Raw genomic sequence first — 26,801 nt, forward strand, 5'->3', positions numbered from 1 at the left:
TTTTCAGATATAAAATTTCATTGCAACTTTAGTCAGAATAAAATAATGTTTGTTCTCTTGACAGCAGTTCCTTGTAATTGTCAGGCTGTTTCAAACTTCTGCACTAATGTACCACAAGCATTCAACACCATTACCAAATAGAATGAAATAGAATGAATGAATGACTTGGAGTGATGCTTCTCGTCTCAACTTTTTAGCTTTTTCACCCCACAGAAAAAAAACAGGTCATTTGAAAGTGGCAACAGCATGTTTTCGTGGACACTGATTGAGTCAATAATGTACAAGCGAGGGCAAATAACAGTCATATTTACTGTAAGGTTTACACTCAGTGTAATAAAATGCTCATTTGTAATAGTTGTAAATGTAATTTGTTATAATTTATTGTAACTCCAAACAAAAATAATTTCTACAAAAAATATTCAAATAATGTCATATAATATTGATACTTTGTTGATATCTTTTCTCTCTTTTAGACTTCTGATAAGGTAAATTCTGTTAAATTCTGTTTCCTGAATACTGTGTGAAGATAAAATCTCGCTAAGTGTGGCAACAATCACTCATTCCTATAACAATCATAATAGTGACTAAATTTTTATTATTCATAACCCTCTGGATATTATTATAATATGTATAATCTCAGCGACTGTTAGTGGGCACATTAGATACAATGACAGAAGATATAATAAAAAAGAAATGCAGCAGAAATAGAAGAAACGTGAAATCAAGTCTCATTTTTTTTTGTTTAGAATGAAATGAAACCTGGTTAATATACTATGTAGGCCTCAGCAGCAGGGTCAAACACACACCTCGCCTCCCACCCACCCTTAAAGTGTCAGCGTCTCCTCCTCTCACTAACTAACCACACACACATCGCCCCTCAGTAACAGCAGTCTCATGGAGGTGAGATCCTCAACTCAACCAAGAAAAAAAAAAATAAAAAAAATAAAATGTCCTCGTGTTACAACAGCCATTCCCTTTGAAGTGAAACAGTAGTGACTTTAGTGTTTTCTTTTGTTTATGCTTTTTGGTATGATGCACATTGCTCCAGCTCTGGAATAAAGGGAAAGAGACAGTGGTTGGTTGGTATGATTTTTCCCCTCCGTCTGCATCTGTTTTCTCTGAGGTCACTCCCCCTTTCTCCGTTTGTCCGTCTCTTGTAATACACTCACACCTGAGCACACACTCGATAACGTAACAGTCCTGTGAGGTGTGTGTGTGTGCGAGAGAGTAAGTGTTAATCCATGTCTTTGCGTGTGTGTGTGTGTGTGCGTGTGTATGTGTGTTTGTGTGTGTGTGTTTTGGGGTTGGGGTTAGTTGGTGTCGGTGTGTGTGTATGCGTGTGCTGCAGTGTCTTCATAGGGTCCGTGACTAGGATGGTCCTACCCACTCTGGGCCACCCCTCGCCTCACATACACACACACACACACACACACACACACACACACACACTCCTTGGTCGAGGGGGTTTGTGGCTCAGTGGGGAGTTAATGTGGCCAGGAGGTGGGATAGCAGAGTGCAGAGCAGCAGGGTGGCCACGGGGAGGCGGGGGGAAGAGGCAGCGTTGCAGTCCTTGCCCCCCTCGCAGCGGGACTGTTGGCATAGCACCCCCTTAAACTCTGGGGGGCAGATGCACTTCTGGTTCTGGTAGCATGTTCCTCCGTTCTGGCACAGGAGCATCTCCTCATCACACATGTTAGCTGCGAGAGGAGACAGAGGTAGACAGAGAGGGAGCAGAGAGAGAGAGAGAAGTAGAGGAAGAGAGGGAGAGTGAAGGAATTGCAAAGGCAAAGAGAATGGGGAGAAGAGTTGGGAATAAAGAGGGCGCAGCAAAGTGACAGGGTGACAGGTGGTAAAAGGATGGTGGGGGAGTAAAGAGCACAGAGAAGAAAGGGAGATGTATGGTAAAGGGAAAGACAGGTGGGGGGAGATAAGGAGGGGTAATGTAAGAAACAGCATGATGTGAAACAGAGATACAGTGGGAGGAGAATTCAGGGCAAAAAGAACAAGGTAGAAAAGAAAGCGGGAGGAAGGAAAGAGGCAAGATAAATTCTCCAATCTTTGCCTCGGGGACAACAACAGGTAACACCTGCCTTTTTTGTTTCTGCAATCTTTTTCCTCTGTCTATTTTTCTTGAGCATGCACTTTCTCTGGGTCAAGTTAAAATCATTGTTTCAAATCCAGCAGAAAATACACTGCATGTGTAATATTAGTTCAAGTAATCATTGGATGAACGAATAACATCATTAAAGAGCTATAAAAGGCATTAGGGAAAACAGAGGTAGTCGCACTGCACAAGATACTTGACCTAAAAACGTATTGGGAGAAAATAGAGAGGGTAGGGCTTGCGTGATGAGAATTAATAACAAGACGTAACTTTACTTATTACTCAAAAGAAAATTGGCTTTCACTGCAGATGTCAAACCTGCAACTTAATGTATATTGTAAATAATGTCCCATGCAGCAGTAAATAAAGCTGCAGTCAATATGCATGCATGCCCGTGGATTTATGTGTGTGTGTGTGTGTGTGTGTGTGTGTGTGTGTGTGTGTGTGTGTGTGTGTGTGTGTGTGTGTGTGTGTGTGTGTGTGTAGGGTGGTCTATTTGAGACACAGGCCCCTGACTGGATGGTAGATGTTGGGGGAAGGCGGTTCCCTGTAATGGGGTTAAGGTGTGACAGGGTCATCAATTAAAGGAGCAGCTGATGCTGCTAATGAGCTACATGATCCATTCCCCCGGGGCTAAAGAAAATATCGAGAGAGGCGCAAGCTAAGTGGCACAGCGCACTGGCAAAGGTTCTGGAAGACTACAACATTTCTTCATCCCCGGATTTTAGACATGCACACACCAAAATACAGTCTCCTCATACTCACGGTAACACCCTTGTTTCCAGTAGTATCCTGGAGTACAGTCGTCACACTTGGCCCCGGTAGCACCATCTTTACACTGGCAGAACCCTGTGCCGTTACATCGGTCATGGACAGAACCCAACTGGTTGCAGTTACACTCTGGAGAAAGAGAGGGAGAGTAGGAGGGATGGAAGAGAGAGAAGAGGGTGAGCGGTGTAGAGTCTTCTCTCCTCTCTTAATTTGAGGATGGTCTGTTGGGCTGTGAGCCAGAGTTATGTCCATGCAGCGGACCAAAACTGTGCACACTTGTATTCAGGCCACGGATTTATATTTAGTATTAAAGCCCCCCTGGGGCTACGAGCAATGTGGGTTGGGGTTTCCCCAAAATGCAGGCATGCCCTGAGATGGTCCTGATTCAGACTTGAAGCTTAAGTTCCTTTTGGATGTGCGCTATCTGCTTTCGAGGAGGCAGAATAAGTCTAGGGAACCTGGTGATATTTTGAAGAAAAGCACAATAATTTTCTGTGTAATAATTGGCCCTAGTTTAAAACAAGTGATGAAGACGATCATTTGGTTGCTTCATAATAATTAAAATTTCTCTTTGATTCAGTTGATATTCTTATGATTTCTAAGTTATATATTTGCCCTGACCTATCACAATGTATTGTGTTGATTAGGGGTGTAACACTTATCTGATTCAAACAGGCTGGGTCAGCTGTGCAAGATACAGATACAGCTGTACTGATTCAAATATACAGGACAGGGTGAAAGTTGGGGGATCATTAACAAAGTGTGTCAGCAGTCTTTTGACCAGAGAAACCTGATTCAGCAGGCAAAATCTCAAATATTGGTTTCTCTATCGGTGTTTCTTTTTTTTGCATCTTTATTTCTCTCTCCATGTCACAGAGTGCTACGACTTTCCCCTTGTGGATTTGTTTGTAGTCTATGCCGCATTCACCTGCGGGAATAATCGGTGAATGATTTGATGGTTCAAACCAACGACTTGGAAGAGATCATGCTTTCAGACTCGTTTGATGCTGTCAAACGTCACGACTGAAGTTTTCTTTATGCTTTGGTTGCTCATGATAATTATTCTGAGCTTTTTCACACTTAACACCCACGGTACTTAGTGAGCGATGCATATGAGTTTTACAGCAAACCAAACACTGCAATGTCAAGTTCAACCAAAAACAAAAAATAAGTGGTCGTGTCCGGCCATTGCATTTTATTCTGTTTATTTTAAAGAGACACTTTCACCTCCACAGTGGTTCTATGTGGATGCTTTATATTATAAGATAACTAGCCTTTTATGTGTTTCTTATTGTCTTTTTTAGTGGGGTGAAATGGAATAGTTTAATATTTCTAGCAGTGGGTCAAATTTTCCCATTGCTGAATGAATGTAAGGAGACATTAAGGAGTTAATTCATGTTGTCAAGCTCCAGAAAAATATCAAACAAAGGTACATACTGTAATGTGTCACAGTAAAATGTGCAATAGTTCATAAATTTCAGTTATTTTATATAGGGGACTCACGTATCTATAATGCCAAGGACCATGTCATGATAACTCTGAAATTTCTGTTTCATAGCTAAATAATGTTGATCACCACATCTCTCCAACCAAGTCAAAATAAGGACACCATGACTAGTAAACTCTGTATTGCTCTTAATGACACTGAATCAAATTCAATTATCTTGTATTAAATCATATCAAATCAATTCAAAAGCGAATGCAATTGTATCGACTTGACCTGTTCAAAGATATCTTTCCTGCATTGAATTGCTAACTACCTGTACATATTGAGATTCATATGAAATCAGTCTGTAGTGCTGTTGATCCTCCACACCTCAACACAAGATGTCATTTAAATTACTAATTTCTGCAAATAATTATCATTACAAATAATTATATTCATAGAAGCCAAAAGATGTCCAGATGAGTGACAGTTAGAAGCTGATCAGAGATGGTAGAAGGCTGTAGATCTGTATATTTGCATTGAATTTAGCAGTTGGTTGACGATGAAGTTTCTCTCACATGACTTGATGTTTGGCAATAGCTAGTCTTTCACTTATATGATAAGTATAATAATATAACATAATATTATACATCATAGCAATGCAGGAGGTACAGTATCTCTGTGTTTGGGGTTCATGTGTATTAATGTGTGTGACTTTATGTGAGAGGCTGAGAGAGTGGATGTGTGTGGAGAATGTGTGACTGTGCAAAATGTGTGTGCAAATGCATTTGTGTATGTGAACGCATGGTTTCATGCTCTAGAGAGGCTGGTGTGAACTGATTTCTTGCCATGCTTGGTGTGCTAGTATGCTGGCAGATGAGCTAATAGGGCCTCATTTGTGCTGACTCCGAGGCCTGGCCCTCTGTGTCCCCCAACCGCGGCAAGTTTACCCTCCAACCCCCTGCAGTCCACCTACAGATGGATCCAGATCAACACCAGATTTTAGCTCCACAGCAACACGAGCAGAATGACCTCTTATTAAGACATGCCCTGAATAAGGAATATGTATAACCTGTGAATCTATATAGCCTATAGCCCCATGTGTATAAAGTGCTCTGCGTACACATACAGTGTATATCATTGTCCATAAGGGTGTAATATTATTGCAAGTTGCTGTATGAAAGTAGCATTGTATTGTGTACAGTAGTAATCCTGATTACCCCCTATTTGAAACGGGTTTACTAAACTTTTTTGCCACAACTCTTGAAGAGTGTAAACAGTGCAGAGTGCAGGAATATAGATAAGAAAAGAATTATAATTATTTTTTGATGAGTATTTTAAATTACACATGATAAGACGACATACTTGTGGCAACTTTCACCTGGAAAAAATGACAAAACCAACAATAAATCATCTAAATGGGTGTTAATGGCGGTAACATTCCCAATCCCATGGTCTGATGTTAATTAATTACCATGTTAAAGTGGAAATGCGGTAATTGCTACATCCCTAATTGTCCACACTCCTGCCAATCTCTGTACACACACAACACACACTCCACCACCCCACTAGCACATACACCACCATCCCCTCCACAGCCCTCCCAGTCTCCCTCCAGACTGACCGATGCAGACGCCCTCATCATCCAGTTCGGCAGAGGCGTTGCGGAAGTATCCCAGTCTGCAGTGTTGGCAGTTCTGGCCCCTGGTGTTGTGCTTGCAGCTGACGCATGTCACAATGTTCAGGTAGTCGATGTAGCTGCAGCGGTTGGAGTGGCCGTAGCACTCACAGTCTAAGAGCAGAGACACGTTAGACTTAGACATGCTGTTAGTCATTTGGAATGTGTTATGTGTTTGATGAAAAGGGCTCTCTTGAAAAAAAAAAAAAATAAATACCATGTGGGGGTTTCCTTTATTAGAGAAGGATGAATAGACATTTTCGTATATTGAACTGTGCAAGTTATAATAGAGGGATTACACAGGAATGGCTGGGAAACATTTGGGATAAGACAGTGTTTGTTAGAGAGTGATGACGGATTCTCACAGGATGTTTAGCGAGCATTAGGAGATGATGAACAATTGGCATAAACAGTTTGTTAAAAAATGTTTGTGAAAAATGGTTCGGGACAGTTTTAGACATCTCAAAGACGGCTTCTCTTACCAACAAATGAATGAATCATTGCGCCTTTTATGACTTGTCTTTCTGACTCAATACTGGTTCAATAGAGACAGACCACTCCCCCTCCATTACTACACTCACAAGATAGCTGACTATGCTTTACTGTGCTGTACTGATTACTGATGGGAATTCCACTGCGTGTGTGTGTGTGCATGTGTACGTGTGTGCGTGTGCGTGTGTAATTGTGTCTGAGAATTTGATTGCATGGGCAGATGAGTAGATTATAAGCTATGATGACTGAAGGGGCTTGTTTGAGGTGGGCGGTACAGTAGGTGTTTTCTGACCTGCTAAACCTTGCAGAAAACCATGAGTGCTTCTTCTTCCCGATCCCTCAGTGTTGGTTCAATCTATATTTCCATGTCCTTAAATTCTCTCTTTAGCAAGGTACTACATTTCAGTTCACGCCTAAATAACATTTTCTGCCTGCAATTCATAAATGATTTAAGCAGGTTTTTACTACAGGTTTTAATATGCTAGATAAATTAAGATTTGTCCTTACACATTTCATGCTATGGAGAATGGTGGAAAACCGTCATGTAATTTGTCCACAGAGAGAAAGAAAAAAGAAAGCCCAGTATTATCATTTAGGATCTTCATTGTGCAGAGGGGGGCGGTGAGAGGTGGAGGGGTGAGGCGTTGCTCTACATTCTCCCTCCGATTATCTTGGCTGAGGTTGGTACCTAATTAAGGTTTTATTAAGCTTTAGAAGTCGGCTGCGATAGTGTGCTGCAAGGCATCACTGTCCTCTAAAGAGGCGTTTACCAGGCATGTTTATGCAAATACACATTTAAATGCACATTAAAAAGTCGGAGTTTAGCTGTTTAATCAGCCGTCACATTATTATTTTATTATTGTTTGGTTGATGATGCCAGCTGAAATATTAATGGGCTGGTTTAAAGGAAGCCAGTGAGAGGAGCCCCATAAAGTGCATCTCTCAGCACTGAGGGAACCATGTTAGCAGTGGGGGAAAGAACTGCCTAATTAAATATAAATGCCCAATTACTCCACAGACAAGAGAGGCAATGGGACATTGTTCCACAAATTCATATTAAGAGTCAAGATGCTATTTTATTGGTATTTATTGGTTGTGAATTGTTAACAATGAAAGACAGTTATATTGAGAGAGAAAGAGTACTGCATCAAAGAAATGGAAAAAAAAGAATAGATACTTACCTTGATTATACATACAAAACACAATGATGAGGGGGTCACAGATGCATTGAAAAAAATAACAATAATGAAAAACAGTAAACATGCAATGAAAGGAATTTTTCCACAGGTTTTCTACATAAACTTCACTGCCACTTGATGAACAGCATCCACACTTTTGTCAAAAGACAGAAAGACTTTTAGATCCAGTGATCTAAGCAGAAGAAAATAACGGATTTCACCAAGCTTCAGTCTCCTGTCTGTATCTTCAGACTCTGCCCTGCGCATGTTGGTCTCTTACCTTTGAAATCATCATATATGATCCCAAACAACTGTCTGGCCTGGGGCTCTCCTGAGATCAAGAGTTTCAGAAGCCCTTGAGGAATGAAGGAATCTTTGTTTAAGAATCGTCTTTCAACATCCACTCTGCTGCAGTTATCTACCTGCACCTACGGCACTATGTTCGCACGGCTGGAGCGGGTATAGCCCATGGGCTACTACCAATGCTATGGAGAGGTCATATCTAAACCTGCTACTGTATGGGAAAGTGGGCTAGGTGGATGGGAATCCTACTGGATTCTACCCTAAAGAATGGGCAAGCTACATTCTAGGACGCTCATCAAAATCTTCAGCTAACGCAGTGTTTCTCAACTGGTGGGACAGGACCCAAAGGTGTGTCACAAGATCCTCTGACAGGGTCGCTGGCAAAGAACAAATTAGATCAGGGCAATATTGTCACCTAATATATATGGGTCATCACTTCATGGCCACAATAATTTGGGTCCCATTGCGAAACCAGTTGTGAATCACTGGGCTGTTGTATGGTATGTTCAAATTCTACCTTTCTTTTTCTCTCTTTCCTTCTCTTCTTTACTGTCTTCATCCTCCTTTTCCTCCTCTTTCTCAGAAGACTTTGTGGTCTCATGACTCCTGCTTTGCCTCTCAGGTTTCTCAGTGACTGGGAGCACAACAAAGGAGCGAAATTGATCTATATTGACATAGCACAGATTGTCTCAGGCTGTTTGACCAGATACAACAAAGACAACTGATTTCTACCACACTAAGTGGTGTGAATACATACAGATTATAAAACATAATTGTTTTTCAACATCACGCACGGTAGCCAAGGGACTAAGTAGCAGACAATAACAGATCCAGATAGATCCAGTAGGAAACCTCTATATTCAAATATAATCTAGAAATTAATATCTTAGAATATTTTATCAAATGACCAAGTATATTTATAAGCTAAGATATCCATAGTTATCTTTAGGTCTGCATCATTCAAATGTCACACAGCTTTACATTCTCACCTCCACTTCAAACTGCAGCTGTCACCTGGATGGATGATTAAGTTATTACACATTCACACTCACTGACTTTGTAGCCACTTATTAATGGTATCACAAAAGAATTGCGTCCTGATACATTTGACATAAGCAATATGTAGTTTTCAGGGAGCCACTGTTTGCTCTGGGCTGCCAAGTGTAACCTAGTGGAGCAAGGTTATCTACTGCACCTTTACTGTAACACAAGAAACTACATGAGCTCACAAGAACAGTGACACCAGCAGGCTACTTCTAAAAGGTACCTTTCTTTTTAGTTTTTCTTTCTTTATTCTCCTCCTTCTCCTCCTTCTTCTCCTCCACCTTCTCATTCTCCGTCTCCTCTTCCTCCTCCTCCTCCTCTTCCTCCTCCTCTTTCTTCTTTTTCTTCTTCTCCCTCTCCCCCTTCTCCGCCTCTTCCTCCTCCTCTTTCTTCTTCTTCTTCTTCTTCTCCCTCTCCTCCTCCTCCTCCTCTTTCTTATTCTTTTTTTTCTCCTCCCTCTCCTTCTCCTCCTTTTTCTTCTCCTTCTCCCTCTCCTTCTCTTCTTCCTCCTCCTCTTTCTCTTCCTCCTCCTCCTCTTCCTCCTTTTCCTTCTCCTTCTCCCTCTCCTTCTCTTCCTCTTCCTCCTCTTTCTCTTCCTCCTCTTCCTCCTTCTCTTTCTTCTTCTTTTCCTTCTCCCTCTCTTTCTCCTCCCCCTTCTTTTTCTTCTCCTTCTCCCTCTCCTTCTCTTCCTCTTCCTCCTCCTCTTTCTCTTCTTCCTCCTCCTCCTCCTCCTCCTTTTTCTTTTCCCCTTCCTCTTCCTCTTCCTCCTCCTCTTCCTCTTTATCTTCCTCCTCCTCTTCCTCCTTTTTCTTTACCTTCTCCCTCTCCTTCTCTTCCTCTTTCTCCTCCTCCTCCTCCTCTTTCTCTTCCTCCTCTTCCTCCTTCTCTTTCTTCTTTTTTTCCTTCTCCCTCTCTTTCTCCTCCCCCTTCTTTTTCTTCTCCTTCTCCCTCTCCTTCTCTCCCCCTTCCTCCTCCTCCTCCTCCTCCTTTTTCTTTTCCTCTTCCTCTTCCTCTTCCTCCTCCTCTTCCTCTTTATCTTCCTCCTCCTCTTCCTCCTTTTTCTTCTCCTTCTCCCTCTCCTTCTCTTCCTCCTCCTCCTCTTTCTCTTCCTCCTCTTCCTCCTTCTCTTTCTTCTTTTTTTCCTTCTCCCTCTCTTTCTCCTCCCCCTTCTTTTTCTTCTCCTTCTCCCTCTCCTTCTCTCCCCCTTCCTCCTCCTCCTCCTCCTCCTCCTCTTTCTCTTCCTTCTCATTTTTCTTCTCCTTCTCTTCCTCTTCCTCTTCCTCCTCCTCCTCCTCTTCCTCTTCCTCCTTTTTCTTCACCTTCTCCCTCCCCTTCTCTTCCTCTTTCTCCTCCTCCTCCTCTTTCTCTTCCTCCTCTTCCTCCTCTTTCTTCTTTTTTTCCTTTTCCCTCTCTTGCTCCTCCCCCTTCTTCTTTTTCTTCTCCTTCTCCCTCTCCTTCTCTCCCTCTTCCTCCTCTTCCTCCTCCTCCTCCTCTTTCTCTTCCTCCTCCTCCTTCTCCTTTTTCTTCTCCTTCTCCCTCTCCTTCTCTTCCTCTTCCTCTTCCTCCTCCTCTTTCTCTTCTTCGTCCTCCTCCTCCTTTTTCTTCTCCTTTTTCCTCTCCTTCTCTTCCTCTTCCTCCTCCTTCTCTTTCTCTTCTTCTTCCTCCTTTTTCTTCTCCTTCTCTCTCTCCTTCTCTCCCTCTTCCTCCTCCTCCTTCTTCTTTTTCTTCTCCTTCTCCTTCTCACTCTCCTTCTCTTCCTCTTCCTCCTCCTCCTCCTCCTTCTTTTTCGTCTCCTTTTCCTCCTCCCTCTCTGTCTCTTCCTCCTCCTCCTCCTCTTCCTCCTCATTTTTCTTCTCCCTCTCATTGTCTTCTTCTTTCTCCTCCTCCTCTTTCTCTTCCTCCTTCTCCTCCTCTTCCTCCTCTTTCTTCTTCTTTTTCTTCTCCTTCTCCTCCTCTTCCTCCTCTTTCTTCTTCTTTTTCTTCTCCTTCTCCTTCTCCCTCTCCTTCTCTTCCTCCTTCTCATCCTCTTCCTCCTTCTCTTTCTTCTTCTCCTTCTCACTCTCCTTCTCTTCCTCCTCCTCTTTCTCTTCCTCTTTCTCCTCCTCCTTTTTCTTCTCCTTCTCTTTCTTCTTCTCCTTCTCACTCTCCTTCTCTTCCTCCTCCTCTTCCTCCTCCTCTTTCTCTTCCTCTTTCTCCTCCTCCTTTTTTTTCTCCTTCTCCCTCTCCTTCTCTTCTTCTTCCTCCTCCCTCTCCTTCTCTTCCTCTTCCTCCTCCCTCTCGTTCTCCTTCTCCTCCTTCTCTTCCTCCGTTTCTTTCTTCTTCTCCTCCCTCTCCTTCTCCTTCTCCTCCTCTTCCTCTTTCTCATCCTCCTCATCATCATCTTCCTCCTCCTCCTCTTTCTTCTCCTTCTCTTCCTCCTTCTCTTTCTTCTTCTTCCCCTTCTCCTTCTCCTTCTCCTCCTCATCCTCTTTCTCCTTCTCCTCCTCCTCCTCCTCTACTTCCTCCTTCTCTTCCTTCTCCTCCTCCTCCTCTTCTTCCTCCTCTGCCTTCTCCTCCTCCTTTTCCTTCTCCTTCTCTTCCTTCTCTTTCTCCTCCTTTTCCTCCTCTTCCTCTTCCTCTTCCTCCTCCTCCTCCTCCTCCTTCTCTCCTTCCTCAGATGAGGTTGTGGTGTTTTCTGTGCCACCAGTCTCAGGTCCCTCGGTCTCAGACTTGCGTTGGACTGTCACCACAACACCTTGTCCTTGACATAACAAGCAAAGGCATTTTATGATGTATTTCATATGGCCTATCTTCTGCACCCTAAACAATATCAGCTGTTACTACAGTGGTTAAAGATTGCTGATATCTTCTACCTTCTTTCCCTTCACCTCTCCCTCTGTGACCTTGTTTTCCCTCTCTCTCCCTCTCTCTCCCTCCCTCAGATGGTGTCTTGCCCCACTGAGGGAGCCTCGGCCTTGGGCTTGGGAAGAGCTGTGAGAATCAAAGAGGCTTGAGAAACTCCTACATCACTATACTTTCACTCTGGGTGTGAAAGGATGACATGTACTTCCTTTTATCATGAAGTTTTCTCACTTGTACTTGTTCCATCCCTATATATATATATATATATATATATATATATATCTTCTTCTTCTATATATATATATATATATATATATATCCTCTTATATATATTATAGCTGTTTCCTTGTTCTCTCCCTCCCTATACATAAGCACACATATGACAGAAAGGGGAGTCATGTCTGCTTAAACTCTATCATTTTTTTTGTATTTAGTCAAAATATGAGTATTCATATGATGTACATTGTATGAAAGTAACATCCAAACATGGGCATACCTCCCTATGCTGAGATTTAATGTTCTCTCTGCTACTTCACTCACACAAAGCCTCTCAAATCAATATAACTAACTAGACACAATTTAGCACACGCATCCAGCCTTTACTGCATTTTTAATAGTCTCTTGCTCAGTCATTTCCCTCTTTTTCTCTGTACGTTCCACTTTCCCAGAGGGCTTTATGCCATTCCCAGGATCCTTTGCTTCAAGTTTTAGGGCTACAGTGAGCACAAGTGAGACAAGAGCAATGTAAAACTAGTTCAGTTTGCGAATCAGGCTAGAGAAACTGCCTTGCATGTATTTATTTTTGCTATCGTTTCATTCACTGCAATACAATCACAAGTCAACAAATTAAAACACCACAGTCATCCTCACAGAGACGTGCACGTCTAAAAATATGGACGAACCGATCTCATAGACCGACCACACTGTGTATGTCATTGAGGGACTAATGATTAACAGACCGCTAGAGAATACAGTACTGCATGCTTCCATCTGTGTTTCCCCTTGAGGTGTTTTTGCATAGGCGATGTATGTCTCCAGTTGTTCTTCAGAGAGGGCCATCCTGCTAGCATCCTGCTCCCCTGTGGAGCTTCCCCCCTCAGGCTATCTCCCGCCCACTTGCTCTCCTTCATCCCTCCCCCTCCCTAGGGCTCCAGTGAGACAGGATGCCAACAGCTGTTCTCACAGCACCCTGGACCATTTCACACAACTGGCATCATGCCATCATTACATCTCATCAAAGTAACCCCCGCCCACCTCTGCTCGTGTCCGACTCTGGCCCCACTGGACCCACTCTCTGTCATGCCCCCCCTCACACACACACAACAACAGACACACACACACATACACCCACACACATACTAGCAGACAAACTCTCTTATGGGATAGCAGGGCTCTGAATCAAAGGCTGATGTAGCACAGCAGAGAGCATAAATGCATTTAATCTCAGTTACCCATGCTGCCTTGGGGGTAAGAGTGATTCGAACCATTCTTGGCATTAATCTCAATCAGTTCAACCCGTACTGTCTGACATCAGACACTGGGAGCCAGAGCATTTGGGTTTCCCTCTTGCTCTGTACTGATCAGAAGAGGTGTGTGTGTGTGTGTCTGCTGGGCTCAGTAAACCGTAACAGTGATAGAGCTCTTCCTCAGCTCTCTCATTGGCAGGTTGACAGCTGCCAAAAACAGCGTGATTTGACCTCAAACAACATGTATGATTGTATATTTATATCTGTGTGTAGTGCGTCTGTACATTATGTATGTTGATGCATGCACACTATCTGTATGCCATCATCCATTCATCAGTACCTAGTACTACCATACTGTTTATCGCCCCTGTATTCTGGCCCAGTCTGGTGAGGTTAATGACGACGGTTGTTTTCCTGTGGCAGTTGCTCCACCAGGATCCAGTGTCTCTGAACCATGCAAAAACATCAGTTGAACTAAGATCTTCACTAACTTTCTACTGCCAATACTATACTGCCCCTCCCCCTCCCTCTCCACCCTCTCACTAATCCCCTCCCTCTCTCTCTCTCTCCCTCTCTCTCTCTCTCCCTCTCTCACCCACATTAACTGGATTTCAGTGTCACTATCTAAATTGAATGAGCAACTCTGACATGTGATATGATGTTGCGCAATGTAAAATCATGGCAGGATGTATAGTATAAGAGCATGTTATTCAGTTTCACCTCTCGAAAATTGTCCATTTCAAGAGGGTGCCACACCATAGAAACCATCAAGCTGGCTTAACATGAAAACAATACTTGTCTCTAAATTGTGAATTAGATTATTCTACTTTCTGGGGTCTACTACTCTATGTCTACTGCCATCTAGAGCTACGGGTGTGGCTTACCTTCTGTCTCAGTAAGCTCCGGCTCTGACAGCTCTGTTTCAAACGGGGTTGTACGAGGGCGAGTCTCAGTCTGGGTCGGAAGGACAGGCTCCTCTGTGATTGGTGGGGGACGTTCAGACTCTCCAGCGGTTGGCGGAGACAATTCAGAATCTTGATCGATTAGCCAAGGAGGTGTGGACTCCTGTGTGACTGGCTGAGACGGATCTGACTCTTCGGTGATCGGTTCTGACTCCTCTGGTATTATTAGGGTTCTTTGCTCCTCTGATGGAGCGGGTGTGGAAGGGGGAAGAGCCTCTGCTGTAACGGGAAGTGTGGCAGATTCCCCCATGGGTGCCAATGGAATCTCAGATATAGTGACAGTAGTGGTGGGTAACATGCTGTCAGTTAGGGGGGTTGGGCTCTGTGCATCTCTAACAGTGCTTTCCGTTGGTGGAGTGCTGGTGTCTGTTGCATCAGTCGTAGGGATAGACTCTTGAGGACAGAGAATGTGAATGCAATGAGGAATGAGTAGGCTAAGACATTAGCATAAGAGATGCTGCCTCAGATTGTTTATCCAAAGAAAGCCTAGCTTTCCTTTTTTCTCTAATGTGCACACACACACATATGCATGCACGTTCATACACACAGAAGTGAGAACACACAATGAAAGTGTGATTTCACACTGCTGAGATAGGCTAAACTCAAAAGCTGTTCCACAACCCTTTCAGTGCTGGAAAATGGTGATTTCTTTGCACAACACAGTGACTGTTAAAGGTGTGACTATTGTTAATATGGTTGGAAACGGAAATCACAGAATTTGTCAAGTTGTATTACTCTCAGTTTTACACTTACAATGTTGTGTATGTATGTGTGCATATGTGTGTGCACACGCTCATTTTTTTTTGTCATCTCCAAATCTGAGGATAAATGAACTGAAAAATGATCAGCATTGAAATGTTCATCTATCTCCCTCAAGACAGTAATGAATAAAGTACTGATCCACAAATTGGGTATTGTATAGTGGTACAATATACTAACTTCTGCACAATCTGAATACTTAAAACTATAACTTTCCAAACTTTTGTCCAAATTGTTGTTATGTACTGGTTAATCAGCAGGTTGTTTTTCAGTATGCTGAATTTAAAATGGTTTAGTGGCCACATTTTTATCCAACATCAGCATAATGAAAAATCCCAGGATGTTTTACTATTTTCTGTTTGTGGAATAGACATCGGAAAATATTACTGGAAATTAGCAGAGTAAGAAACTATCCAGAATCCTGTGCAACATGGTGTGATGGTAAAATTATCTAATCAAAAATGTGATGCTAGATCAGTCTTTGGGCTGCAGTAGGGTTTGAATGTAATATACTGAAATTGTCTTTTTGAATGTTTTTGAACATTTTCACTACTGCATCCAGTATGTACTGAACTGTACTTTAATCAAAACATTTGTCAGATTGACTCTAGTTACTGGTCTAATAGTGTATTGACTATTAAGAGTGTAACATTAATTCTATGATCTGCCTCTGATTTTTTAATGCACAATTGTTGTCACAATACCACCTTTGTTACTCCACTAAACCACAGAAAAATACCTTTTGACTAAAAGTGAGTCATAAAAATCACTCAACATATAAATGACTATGCAAAATTTCAATTCAAGTAAAAAGCAAAAGAAATTGGAGTCACGTCTTTTCCCCTGAAGGAGAGTGGCATAGTCCACCCCCGTAGTATATATATATATTTTTTTTTATTGAGATAGACAGTAGGAAAGCGGAGTTGGAGAAAGCGTAGAGGGGGCGCAGGAGAAAAGGTTCTAGTGGGATTTAATCTTAGGCCTGCAGGGGATTTGGGGATCTAGGGGGGTTGCAACTACTACACCATCAATGGAAAAAGGAGTTAACATTGCTTTTAACCAACAGCAGTACTACACTCTAATGATTAGTCCTTTAGCTCTCTATTCCAGTATAATAGCGTTGCAGTCATTGCTAGTCAGTATGGGACAGCAAGTCTCCTATTCCCTAGTCTGCTTGAGCCTACCTGGAGTTAGATCAAAAGGTTGAGGGGTTAGAGCTGAATTGTGAGTCTCCTGCCCCAGGAGTGGAGCTGCTGAAGGCCTCTATGTACGAGAGAAGGGGACAGAGTCTTAGCATCATTTTCAGCCACGCAGCAGCGCCATCACTCTCCCACACCGTGCATCAACAATCTGAGCTGATTCATTACGTAATCCTCTGACATGTGCCTGTCTGTCTGTACAGATGGACTCACTAACTGTCCCATGACACACTGTCAGGCACAGACATGCACACAAGCGAGCACACAGCGTTGGTCCATGCGCATTCATTCACTCTCTCATTTATACACATTCAAATGCATGGACACGCACACACACACACACACACACAAGATGAACACGCTTTTTTGTGTCTTTCACACAGACACATTTGCATATAATGAGATCATTTGTCACTTGCATTAATGTAGGCAAAAAAATGATAACAATAATGCTTAATGCCACCTGTCAGTCTTAGCATTCTCATCATTTATTACTAGAGCGCCAGACAGTGATTTAGCTCCACACTAATGAAGCCATTGTGATTCAGGACCAGTTAACGTTTGCCAGAAAACCTAATGGCGCCGGGCTGAGTGACAGCATGGATGTTATTAATATGTCACAAGATTTTCCAGACATGATCCATTCTCCTGGTCCAAGGCCAAGTTCAATGTTTATGAAATGCAAGGATTTCAGTAGAATGGAGTGGGATGAGGATGACGCACACACAGGATTGGGGCTGAGCCTGTTTGTAGACTAGACCTACTGCTTGTTGTTCCCCATGAGTGTGTGTGTGAGTGTGTGTGTGTTTGCCTGTTCTACCTGACTTTCTGTTAAATGTGCTGTAAGTTTAGGGGTCGGACTGTGGAGTGTACATTGTTTACTCAGCAGAGAATCCCAGTTCACCTACTAGGACGCCCTGGGATCAGATTTTGGATGGGAAGAAGAAGTAGGGCCGGTCGGGGTCATGGTGGCTGGATAGGTAGATGTATAGTGGGGTTTAGGATTTGGTTTCTCTCACCACCCCTCCCCCTCACCAGCCGCCCATCTGTCCAGCTGACCAATGGGCTAAGCGCTCTGTGGATCAGGCTCTCTCGCCAATAGATCGCTAATCCTCATCTGAGCATGCTCAGTGAATTTAACTGGGGGAGGGAGACGACAAAGAGGGCACACAACAGCAACAAACTACTATAACATGCTGTTCAACCCATAATTCTACTGTACTTTTTTTCAAGATAGGCTGCTTAAGCAACACAGACTGCAGTCAAGACCTTATCATGAATCCAAATGTAAACAAAATGAGCCCCACAGTTAGAGCCGAAACATGGGATGGACACATTTTCATTCTCAAATCTGTAGAAAAGATAATAAAACTAAAAATATAATTTATATGTCCGGTATTTATATGGACAAAAGAATCCAAGATTGGGGATTAAACCTCACCATTTTAACACTGCTTCTACACAGTCTACAGATAAACTCAACATTTCCTTTGAATGCAGCTGTGAAAAAGAGAGGATGAGGGTAAAGATACAGCATTGAAGATGTTCATGTGATTTCAATACAGGTGATTCAAGTTAGCCAATATTGTAGTGCAATCCAGTTTATAATGTCACAGGACCTTTAGGCACAGCATGTACAAAACCTGTGTGTGTGTGTGTGTGTGTGTGTGTGTGTGTGTGTGTGAGCGCACGCACATGTACAAACAGCAATGGCGGCCGCTCTGTGAGAATGGACCTAAGACCTCGGATCCCCGGGAGGAAGAGGAGAGGATGAAGATGATTTATGGGTTTCACTGCGCTGCACCATATGCCAACCATAAATTTACACATACACATGTGCAGAGGCAGGCACACACACTCACACACACACACACACACACACATGCTCACAGATAACAAGGGTTCGCTCACATCAGGGTCAGGTTCAAGCCAAATGCACTTCTCTAAACCTGAGATAAAAAAAGACATACAGCTGTACAATAATATAATCTCCACTTCTGGTGTCCCAGAAGTGAAGACATATAAAAAAATATATATATAAAAAAAAATTTTTATACTGAGCAGTTAGTATGTTAGTGTGTTCTTATTTTTTTTTTATTTTGCATTAATTTTGTGAATTTAGTGGGTTCTTAAATTAAAAGACTTGATCTTGCATCCTCCAAACAACATATATTACTACATCAAAACAAATTATATTAAAAATATACTAATTATATATAAAAAAAATATATAAATTATACTAAAAATATATTAAAAAAAATAAAAATGACAAAATAAATAGTAAATTATGGCTATCAAATATAATTTTAATTATTCAATTACAACTATGAAAAAAAAAGGTGAGGCAAGGTCCACCTGAGATGTTCTGTGAAGTTTGCGGCCTTCGCAGCAGGCTATAAAAGACTTATAAAGAATTGTGGCTGTGTTTATACAACATTAAAGCTTCCGTCAGCCCCTCCTAAATCACAGCTAATCAGTGAATTCTTTGAGTTCCCTCCTGATGTCAGCCAAACAACAAAAGTGCTGCGCTGTTCAACAAACGCTCTTAATGGATTTCCTTCAAAAAGAGTCTGACGACATCACAGTGGTGCCGAAAATCCGGCTCCTCCCACCTCCTAAGTGCTTTTCTGGTGGAACATGAGAGGTCCGCTGCCTGCCAAGATGGCAGGTTTAAATTTAGCATGAGGGCGAGCGGGTTTTGAGGACCACTTTACATTCAAGCGGCTGACAGAATGTGTTCACGTCCGTTCTGGGTTGCTTAAAATCAGTCAGTCAGAACAAATAAAGTCCGACTGTCCATAGCTCAACGCCCACACTCTCAAGCAGGGACAACCCACATCTGACATTAATGTCCCAGAGATATACGGCCAGGGCAACAGCGAATGTACATCTTAAGACCTCCGACGACTTGCTAGATGAATTATGTATGATGTACACACAGACACAAACACAGTGTCAATGTCTAGGAGCACATGCATGCACACACACACTCACACACACACTCACACATTTGCTTTGTCACAGGTGTACGTCCACACTGACTCTATCATCTCTTCAGCTATAGCGAATCTGCTTTTCCGCACCTTCCTGAGGGGCTCCAAAGGGCTGCTGGGTAACAGCTGTGGACCAATCAGCTTCTGAGACGGTAGTGGAGGGTATTGGGGCATTTTCTGTTTCACCCTCTGTTTCACCTTCAGCTTCACCCTCAGCTTCAGGAGCGACTGAGGTGAAGGTGTAGATGAAGTTGATGTTGTGACTGGTCAGCAATACAGGTTGACAAACAAACAGAAACCCAATCTGTGGGAGCCTAAAAAAATGTAATCAGCCTGTTGGCAGGCTAAATCATACTCATATTTGATAAATCACTATGTGATAAATATACTAAGTTTCCTAATAACCACACCACTGTATCTAATTGCGAAAGTAGACTTCTGCAGTGCAGTCCAATTGCTCAGTCTACCCATGCATCAGCCTCGTACTGTTGGGCCATGTGGAGGAGAGCCCAGTGCTGTCAGGGTTGATGTTGCCACTTTGCCGATCGTTTCTGTCTAACAGCTCGGAGGCTGAGAGCCTCTCCACAGAGAGAATCCCTAATCAAATTCCCTTTTATTCCTGCCTCCCCAAGCTCCTCACCCGGAATCACACTGCATTACAACACACTAACATATTCCCACATCCTTCTCTCCCATTTCTCTCTCTCTCTCTCTCTCTTGTTTCTCAGTTCTCTCCCTCCCCTTGCTGCTCCATCCACCACCCATTCTTACCCATCCCTCTCAGTTCCTCTCATCCTCTCTTTCTTCCATCCATCTACAGCACTGTCTTTAGTCTAAATAAGAAAGGCAGAACTGTGGAAGAATTCCTCCTGCGCAGGTTAGTGTAGTAGTGATGAAAGGACGTGGCGACAGAGAGGCCTATTAATAATGAAGCAGACAGGACCCAAGCTGCAATACTGAGAGCGGAGATGCAGGAAGGAGAGATGACTGACTAGAGAGCTAGTCGAACATCACAGGAGAGAGGGGGTGGAGGACACATTTAGAAAGCAAGGTATGGGTTTAAAACTTAAATTTCAAATAAACGAAGAAACAAGAGGGGGAGATCAGACAGGAAGAGGGAGTGGGATACCACCTCCTCTGCTTTGCTTTGCATTATTACTTACTAGAACCGGAGGGGGAACCAGCAATTGCACCTGAAAGAGAATAAGAAAAGGAAGAGGAGATGAAAACTTGTTTATTTATGCATTCAATTTGCCTAAAGACCTTACTCTGCCTCATTCATCAGACTCAGGTGGTAGAGAGAGCTTAAGCACTCCTCTCCAAAATAAACGCTTCTGGACCGCCTCTCAGTGCTCTGAACTAATTACTAGTTCAGTCCTCCTTGCTCTATCCAGCTGACCTGCTAAACCTCTGCAGCCCCTCGCAGTCTGAGGCACAGTTGTTCTGTGTGTGTTTTCAGCCAGTGCTACCAGTTTGTTACGCATGAATCCAACTTTTTGCTTTGCTAGCATACTGTATTTTCACACATTTTCTTTATAGTTAGTGTAGCTCGGCATGCATAATAGGATCAGCCTGAGCCTTTGTTTGAGCTGTGGCCATTTTGTGTCGCATTTCAATGAGCAAGTTATAAACAATATGATTTTTAAATTCCACTAGTGGGAGCTTGGAGATTAAAGGGCTGATTTGATGACTGGCTCGGAGGGTGTTGGGACCTTCAGATCTAGGTTGGCAACAATGGGATGATAGAAACGCTGACAGAAGAGTCATGGCCTCAGCTAAGAAACATTTTGCTCTGCAGTGTGTGTGTGCGTGTGTGCGTGTGTGTGTGGGGGTCTGCTCATGTGAGTGTGTCTATGTGTGTTTGTTTGAAAGAAGAGAAGTAGGGAGGGGCTGCCCTAGATTATTATTTTATCATAGCTAGCTAGCTGGCTACATTCTCCAAGAGGATTTCCCCCCACGCACTCCCACTCCGTTACACAGCTCTGATCTGCTCTCTGCTCTGAGGTGAAGACGACTCGGAGAGCTCAGCCCTTCCATCATCTCCTCTCTTCCCCTCACTTTTTTCTTATCTCCTTTTCTTTTCAACTCATCAGATCACTCGCTTGATCCCGTTTTTCATTCAGGACCTCAGCATGACAAGTATAAAGGACTTCCTATGCATTCACAGGTATATTACAGTTGCAGAGGATATCACTTTAAATAACTACATTTTCCCATTACATCATCGACCTTTAATGCAGCAGCATGGTCCATCATGTACAGTACAGTTTATTTTTACTATCTAACTAAACTAAATTTAATGTTGTGATACATCTCTCCTTAATAATAAGATTACGATTTAAATAAATCTTATTGATCCCAGAAGGGAATTTGGGTCATTACAATAGGGCATACTGATGATTAAAGAAACAGCATCTTCATCATACTAAGAGCTCCTATTGGCTAGAGATAATTCTTGCTACTGTATAGTGACCATTAACAGAGTCAGAGCCTGTATGCAGTTTGCAGATTTAATATTGAACATTATTAGAATGCATTCTATTGAATTCCTAAGTAACGTTAAAGTGATAATCTTATCCACACAAAATATAGCAATCTGACTGACGTCCTAGCCGAGGTATATACAGGGACTCAGCAGTATTTTATCTAAATATACAAGACAGTTTGGTGAGTGGATGGCACAGTAAGGACAGATAAACATGTCTTGGGTACATACAGGTGTTGGGGGATCCATTGGGTGTTGGCAGGTAGGAGCCAGCCTTCCAGGACTTGGCTTTGAAGCCCTTCTTACAGCGCTGGCAGTCCTGGCCTGTGGTGTTGTGTTCACACTGGCACTGCAGGTTCCCATCCAGCAGCAGGCACTGGGAGGCATGGAGGTTACACTTACACCTTGGAAGAGGAGAGAAGAGAGAATAGATAGACACAGTTAAGACAAGAGGTTCATGAGTGTGTGTGTATGTGTGAGTGAGAGAGAGAGTGAGATAGAGAGAGAGAGTGTGTCATGGTGGCTCAGTGCCTCAGGGGAAGGTTGTAGCACTATCTTAGCCATAACCTTCTCCACACACTCATGGTATAAGTGCTGTGTTAATGTAGCTGATATGAAGTTTTGGAGACTTGTAGGTGTGACTGAGTGTGTGTGCATGAGCGTGTGCACAACTTGTAAATTAAAAAAACAGGCAAGTGCAAGTATTGGTGATTGGAAGTCACACCCTGAGACAAAACACATACCTCCTGAGTGTGAGCTCAATTAATAGATGTAACACATTCAAACAAAGATTTTGTTAGTATATCTTAAAAGAAGATGAGAAGATACTGTGAATTATTATTGGAAATAAGGGGATAAAAAAAATCATAAAAACTTAAGAATAACTTTCCGTAAGAAGGGTGTGTGTGTGTGTGTGTGTGTGTGTGTGTGTGTGTGTGTGTATGCACCTGTGCATGCACCTGGAAAATTAGACACAGGCAAGCAGAAATGAGAGTTGAAACACATTTAGAAACAGAAGTTATACAATGCCCTTGAAAATAATTGACTAACAATAGTTAGTCAATTATTAGTCAATTAAAAGTCTTTAATTACTATTTTTACTCTGCCACATGTATTTACAGTAACAATGTCAGTGGGCTTTTCAGAATTTCATAGATGGATACTTTACAGTAAGGCTCTCAAATCCATTTTTCCCACAGAAGTCAATGGAACAATTACCAGAAGACCCAAAAATCAACCATTTCTATCTTGATGTATGATATTACAGTTACAGCCAACTCGTCCCTCTGACCCAGTGACTTTCCATTCTATTATCAAACATGTAATCTACACCATAACTGAGAAAAACAGTAAATAGAATAAAACTGAATCTAAAAATTGTGAATCTGCTGCAAGTTAAAGGTTTTATAATCTGGATAAAATCTGGATCTAATCTTGAACTTAATTTAAATATGATTTGAACAAATTTACATATATATATATTTAACCCTTACAACAAAGCATATAATTTGGCATATTTTTTAAATTTAAGTTATTCAACATTGTTTATTAATTTGCAATTAGTTAATTAGTAGTATTAATCATTATTAAATCAATTCACTATTAGAGGAATGCATTTTCCTTAGTACAGACTATAAACAACATGTAATTATTGTTGCTTTACAGCCTTTTTCCTTGGTCAATAACTCTGGAGGGCACAGTAGAAACACATACAACAGGGTGTAAATTGAGTTAATCAAATTACTAGATACACACTCCAAAAGTATAAGTTAGTGTAACTGTAAAATATACTACAGTAGGTCAGGATTATTGATTATTGATTTTACTAGTGTCTACCCAAGCAAGCCAATTAGGAAAAATTCTTATTTACAATGACTGGGTGTGAATATATGTGTGTGTGTGTGTGTGTGTGTGTGTGTGTGTGTGTGTGTGTGTGTGTGTGTGTGTGTGTGTGTGTGTGTGTGTGTGTGTGTATGTGTGCATGCACAACATCAACCGTGGGCAGGGCCCAGGTGGGCAGATCCAGAGGTAGAAGTTCTGATGAGAAGGAAATGAGGATCTTAGGGACACTCGGCAGCTACGACTTTAAATTACAGCCTTTTCCAGATGAGCGACTGGACTCCAATCCAGTTTGTTCCACTGGAGTGAACAGCTATCCGTCTGCATCAAATATTCAAAGAATGGCCCTGTATGCCGGCGAAATGACTACCTCAATCTTCCTTCCTCACACTCATCTGCGCTTTCTCACTAGTTTTGGGTTTCTGCTGTTGGCCTATAAACCTCAACACCAGTTTCACAGCATGAAGTATACTTTACATACAGAATAACGATAACAGCAACTTTACAAACATGTACTGTAGTAAGCCTCACAGAAGATGAAGAAAGTCAATCACGATGAGTTGTGCCTTGTATCGCATTGTTGTTCGCAGTCCTATAAATTACCTACTCTTCTCTCTGATCACCTGGGCAAGCTGACAGGACGTGCCAGGGAGAATCCATCCACCGACAAGGCCTTGTTTCCTGGACGCTCGCTGAAGGACACGAGCTGTCCACTTAGCGAAGAGGGAAATTGAACATCTCTTTTTCATGGAGGAAATAGTGCACGTGTGTGAGAGAGAGTGAATGTGTGTGCAATGAGACAGGTGCGAGTTGGTGTGTGTGTGTGTGTGTGTGTGTGTGTGCCTATGTGTGTGTGTGCATTTCTGCTTTGTGTGATTGTGGTGCATTTGTCTGAGAGGCAATGACAGACAACAGATCAGAGAAGCAGAGAGGGAGGCACTGTGACTAATGCCAGCGTTGAGTGACTGACAGCAGAGAACATATCACTGCTTCTCATCTCCTTCATCTTGGGCGATAAATCTCATCTATAAAGTGGAAACAGAGCTGAGTGCAGAATCTAGAACTTGTAGTTTAAAATCAATATTGAAGACCAGAGTGATTGTCTAGGTATACCGCGGTGCAGTTTGTGTTTTGCAGGCTTAATGGCTGCAGCATGCCAGAGGAAATGGCCCCCCTCTAGTCAATTAGAGGTATGTTATCAGGAAAACTTACATACCCTGACATTAAGGCCTGTATGAGGAGGTGCATCTGGATCCATACATTTAACTTGACAAAATGCCACTGGCTTCCGCTATACTACTTTCTCTTCCTCCGTCTCTCTACCACACACACGCAGAGTTTTTATTCTCAACGGATTCATCTTAACTTTGTGGAAGGATATATTTTCTAATATTAACAAGGCCTCTGCAGCAGCTGAATTGTTCATTTAAACCAGAGATTAGGTAATATGCAGAGCCACACAGTTTTGCAGGTCAAAAACTCTTTGTGGACACTCCATCCCCTTGACCTGCTTTTCTGACTCCTGCCACACAGTACAGCCCAGAAAGACCAGAGTACTTCTAGCCTTGCACTCCTTCCGCATGACTGATGTGACACTCAGAGTTTTTCAAGTGCTGGTTCTCTTTCTCTCTCGCTCTCTCTCTTTTGGATGACAGCTTGCACTGGGATTTCTCCCTTTCCCTCTCTTTAGTCCCTCCACACACAAATAATACATGGGCACAATCATATGTTAATGTGCAAGATGTCTGCCTTCACTGCAAAGTCATCAAAGTGGGAGTAGCAGCTCTTAGCTGAAGGAAGTTAAGACGGGACAGCTGGATCCATCACAACCTTGTCTATTTACTTAGAGAGAGAGGAGTGGAGAGAAGAAATGAGAGATGGCGGGTAGAGAAAAACACAAAGAAGGGCAAGAGAAAGCGGGGCGAGGAAGTGAGTCTAGCAACACTGAGAATAAAGGATGCAAATGCATTCCAGTCTCCATTAGAAGCCCCAAACACAAGCTGGTGTATTAATTAGCTGATCTGATCGTGGGTCAATACTTTGGTTTATCCGTCTGTTCTCATGACATTACGCTACAGTATATTTCCTTGACACTAAATCTGTATACATGCAAGATCACACATGCATTAACTTGAGAGTAATATCACACATGTATTACCTACATATCTACATGCAATAGTTGCACTGTGTTTGCTTGTGCATGCAACCAATTATCTATTACTTTATCAGTAATACAGATACAGTAATCGTCGGTCTATCTGTATCTCTGTCCAAGCTTGTGTAGCTGTCTGGCTGAGTGTCTCTCTTTGTCCACTCTTCATGCAGTCTGTCTCTCTCTCTATGAAGTAGAGTCGGCTCTGTGTATTTAATGATAGGAGGAATGCCTGTTTTAGACAGCAGAGATGCAGCAATTAGGGGAATAAATAAGAAGAAAGATAAACAAACATCAAGGGGGAGTCATGTGGTGGCAAAGACTGAGAAAGCAGCTGGAAGCAGCAGTTAATGGGGCTTTATCTGTCTCTTTACTGTAGTCAACGCCTATTCCTCTACGCCTCTCCAGGGACACAACTATCACTCCCTCTCCCTTATTTTCTGTTTTGCACTCTCCTCCCACTGTATTTTTTTCCTTTTGCTCCAAATTTCAGTCTTTCCATTGCATTCCTTCTCAATCTTCTCCTCATCAAAAGTGACTCCTGAATCTCCCACTGCTTGTAACTGTCTTTCCCACCTTTTACTCCATCTGGTTCCCCATTTTACCCTCTATCTCTCTTTCTCTTTTTCTCCCTATATACAGTTTTACCCCTTTAGCTCTTTTGCTACTGCCCAGTAAAGCAGTGCTCATTGAAGAGTGCATTGGGTGAATTGGGTTGTGGAGAGGAGAGTGATGCGAGTGTGGGCGAGGGAGAAAATGGGGGAAAGATAATGTGGGGTTTTACCAGTCAGTACAGCGGGGAGTGGGGCAAGCCCTGACAATCTGCCTGCCTCTCTGACTACAGGGGTAAGACTGAGAGGAGGAGGAGGAGGAGGGTCCGCATTGACGCGCTCTAACCTGCGATGACAGTCCGCATCGATGCGGCTCTGACCCAGCAGGAGATCTCCCTCCTGTTTTCTCTGTTCGATCAGCCGTCACTGAGAAGACCCGCTCCGTACTCGCAACAACTCCTTTCCCTTGACGCCACAGCTTCAAACACTCCCAGAAGTGATACCACAAATACACAGCCAGCTACACAACTTGCTGGAGTAATAGTAGAGTCGGAGCCT

At 42.6% G+C, this 26,801-nt stretch overlaps 1 protein-coding gene across 1 annotated transcript in view; it reads right to left on the bottom strand.

Annotated features, from left to right (window-relative positions):
* Nucleotides 1-646: 646 nt before the first annotated feature.
* ntng2b (netrin g2b) overlaps nucleotides 647-26,801 on the bottom strand; it is a 50,382-nt gene continuing 24,227 nt past the window's right edge. Inside the window, exons 3-7 of the mRNA XM_071899463.2 lie at nucleotides 21,933-22,105; nucleotides 20,380-20,409; nucleotides 5,926-6,093; nucleotides 2,870-3,004; nucleotides 647-1,697 (exon numbers count right to left, since the gene is read on the bottom strand). Coding sequence (XP_071755564.1) covers nucleotides 1,474-1,697; nucleotides 2,870-3,004; nucleotides 5,926-6,093; nucleotides 20,380-20,409; nucleotides 21,933-22,105 — 730 coding nt within the window. The 3' untranslated portion in view covers nucleotides 647-1,473. The remainder of the gene's footprint in view (nucleotides 1,698-2,869; nucleotides 3,005-5,925; nucleotides 6,094-20,379; nucleotides 20,410-21,932; nucleotides 22,106-26,801) is intronic.

The sequence above is a fragment of the Centroberyx gerrardi genome, chromosome 2 (genome assembly GCF_048128805.1).
Source record: "Centroberyx gerrardi isolate f3 chromosome 2, fCenGer3.hap1.cur.20231027, whole genome shotgun sequence".
Classification (NCBI taxonomy): domain Eukaryota; kingdom Metazoa; phylum Chordata; class Actinopteri; order Beryciformes; family Berycidae; genus Centroberyx; species Centroberyx gerrardi.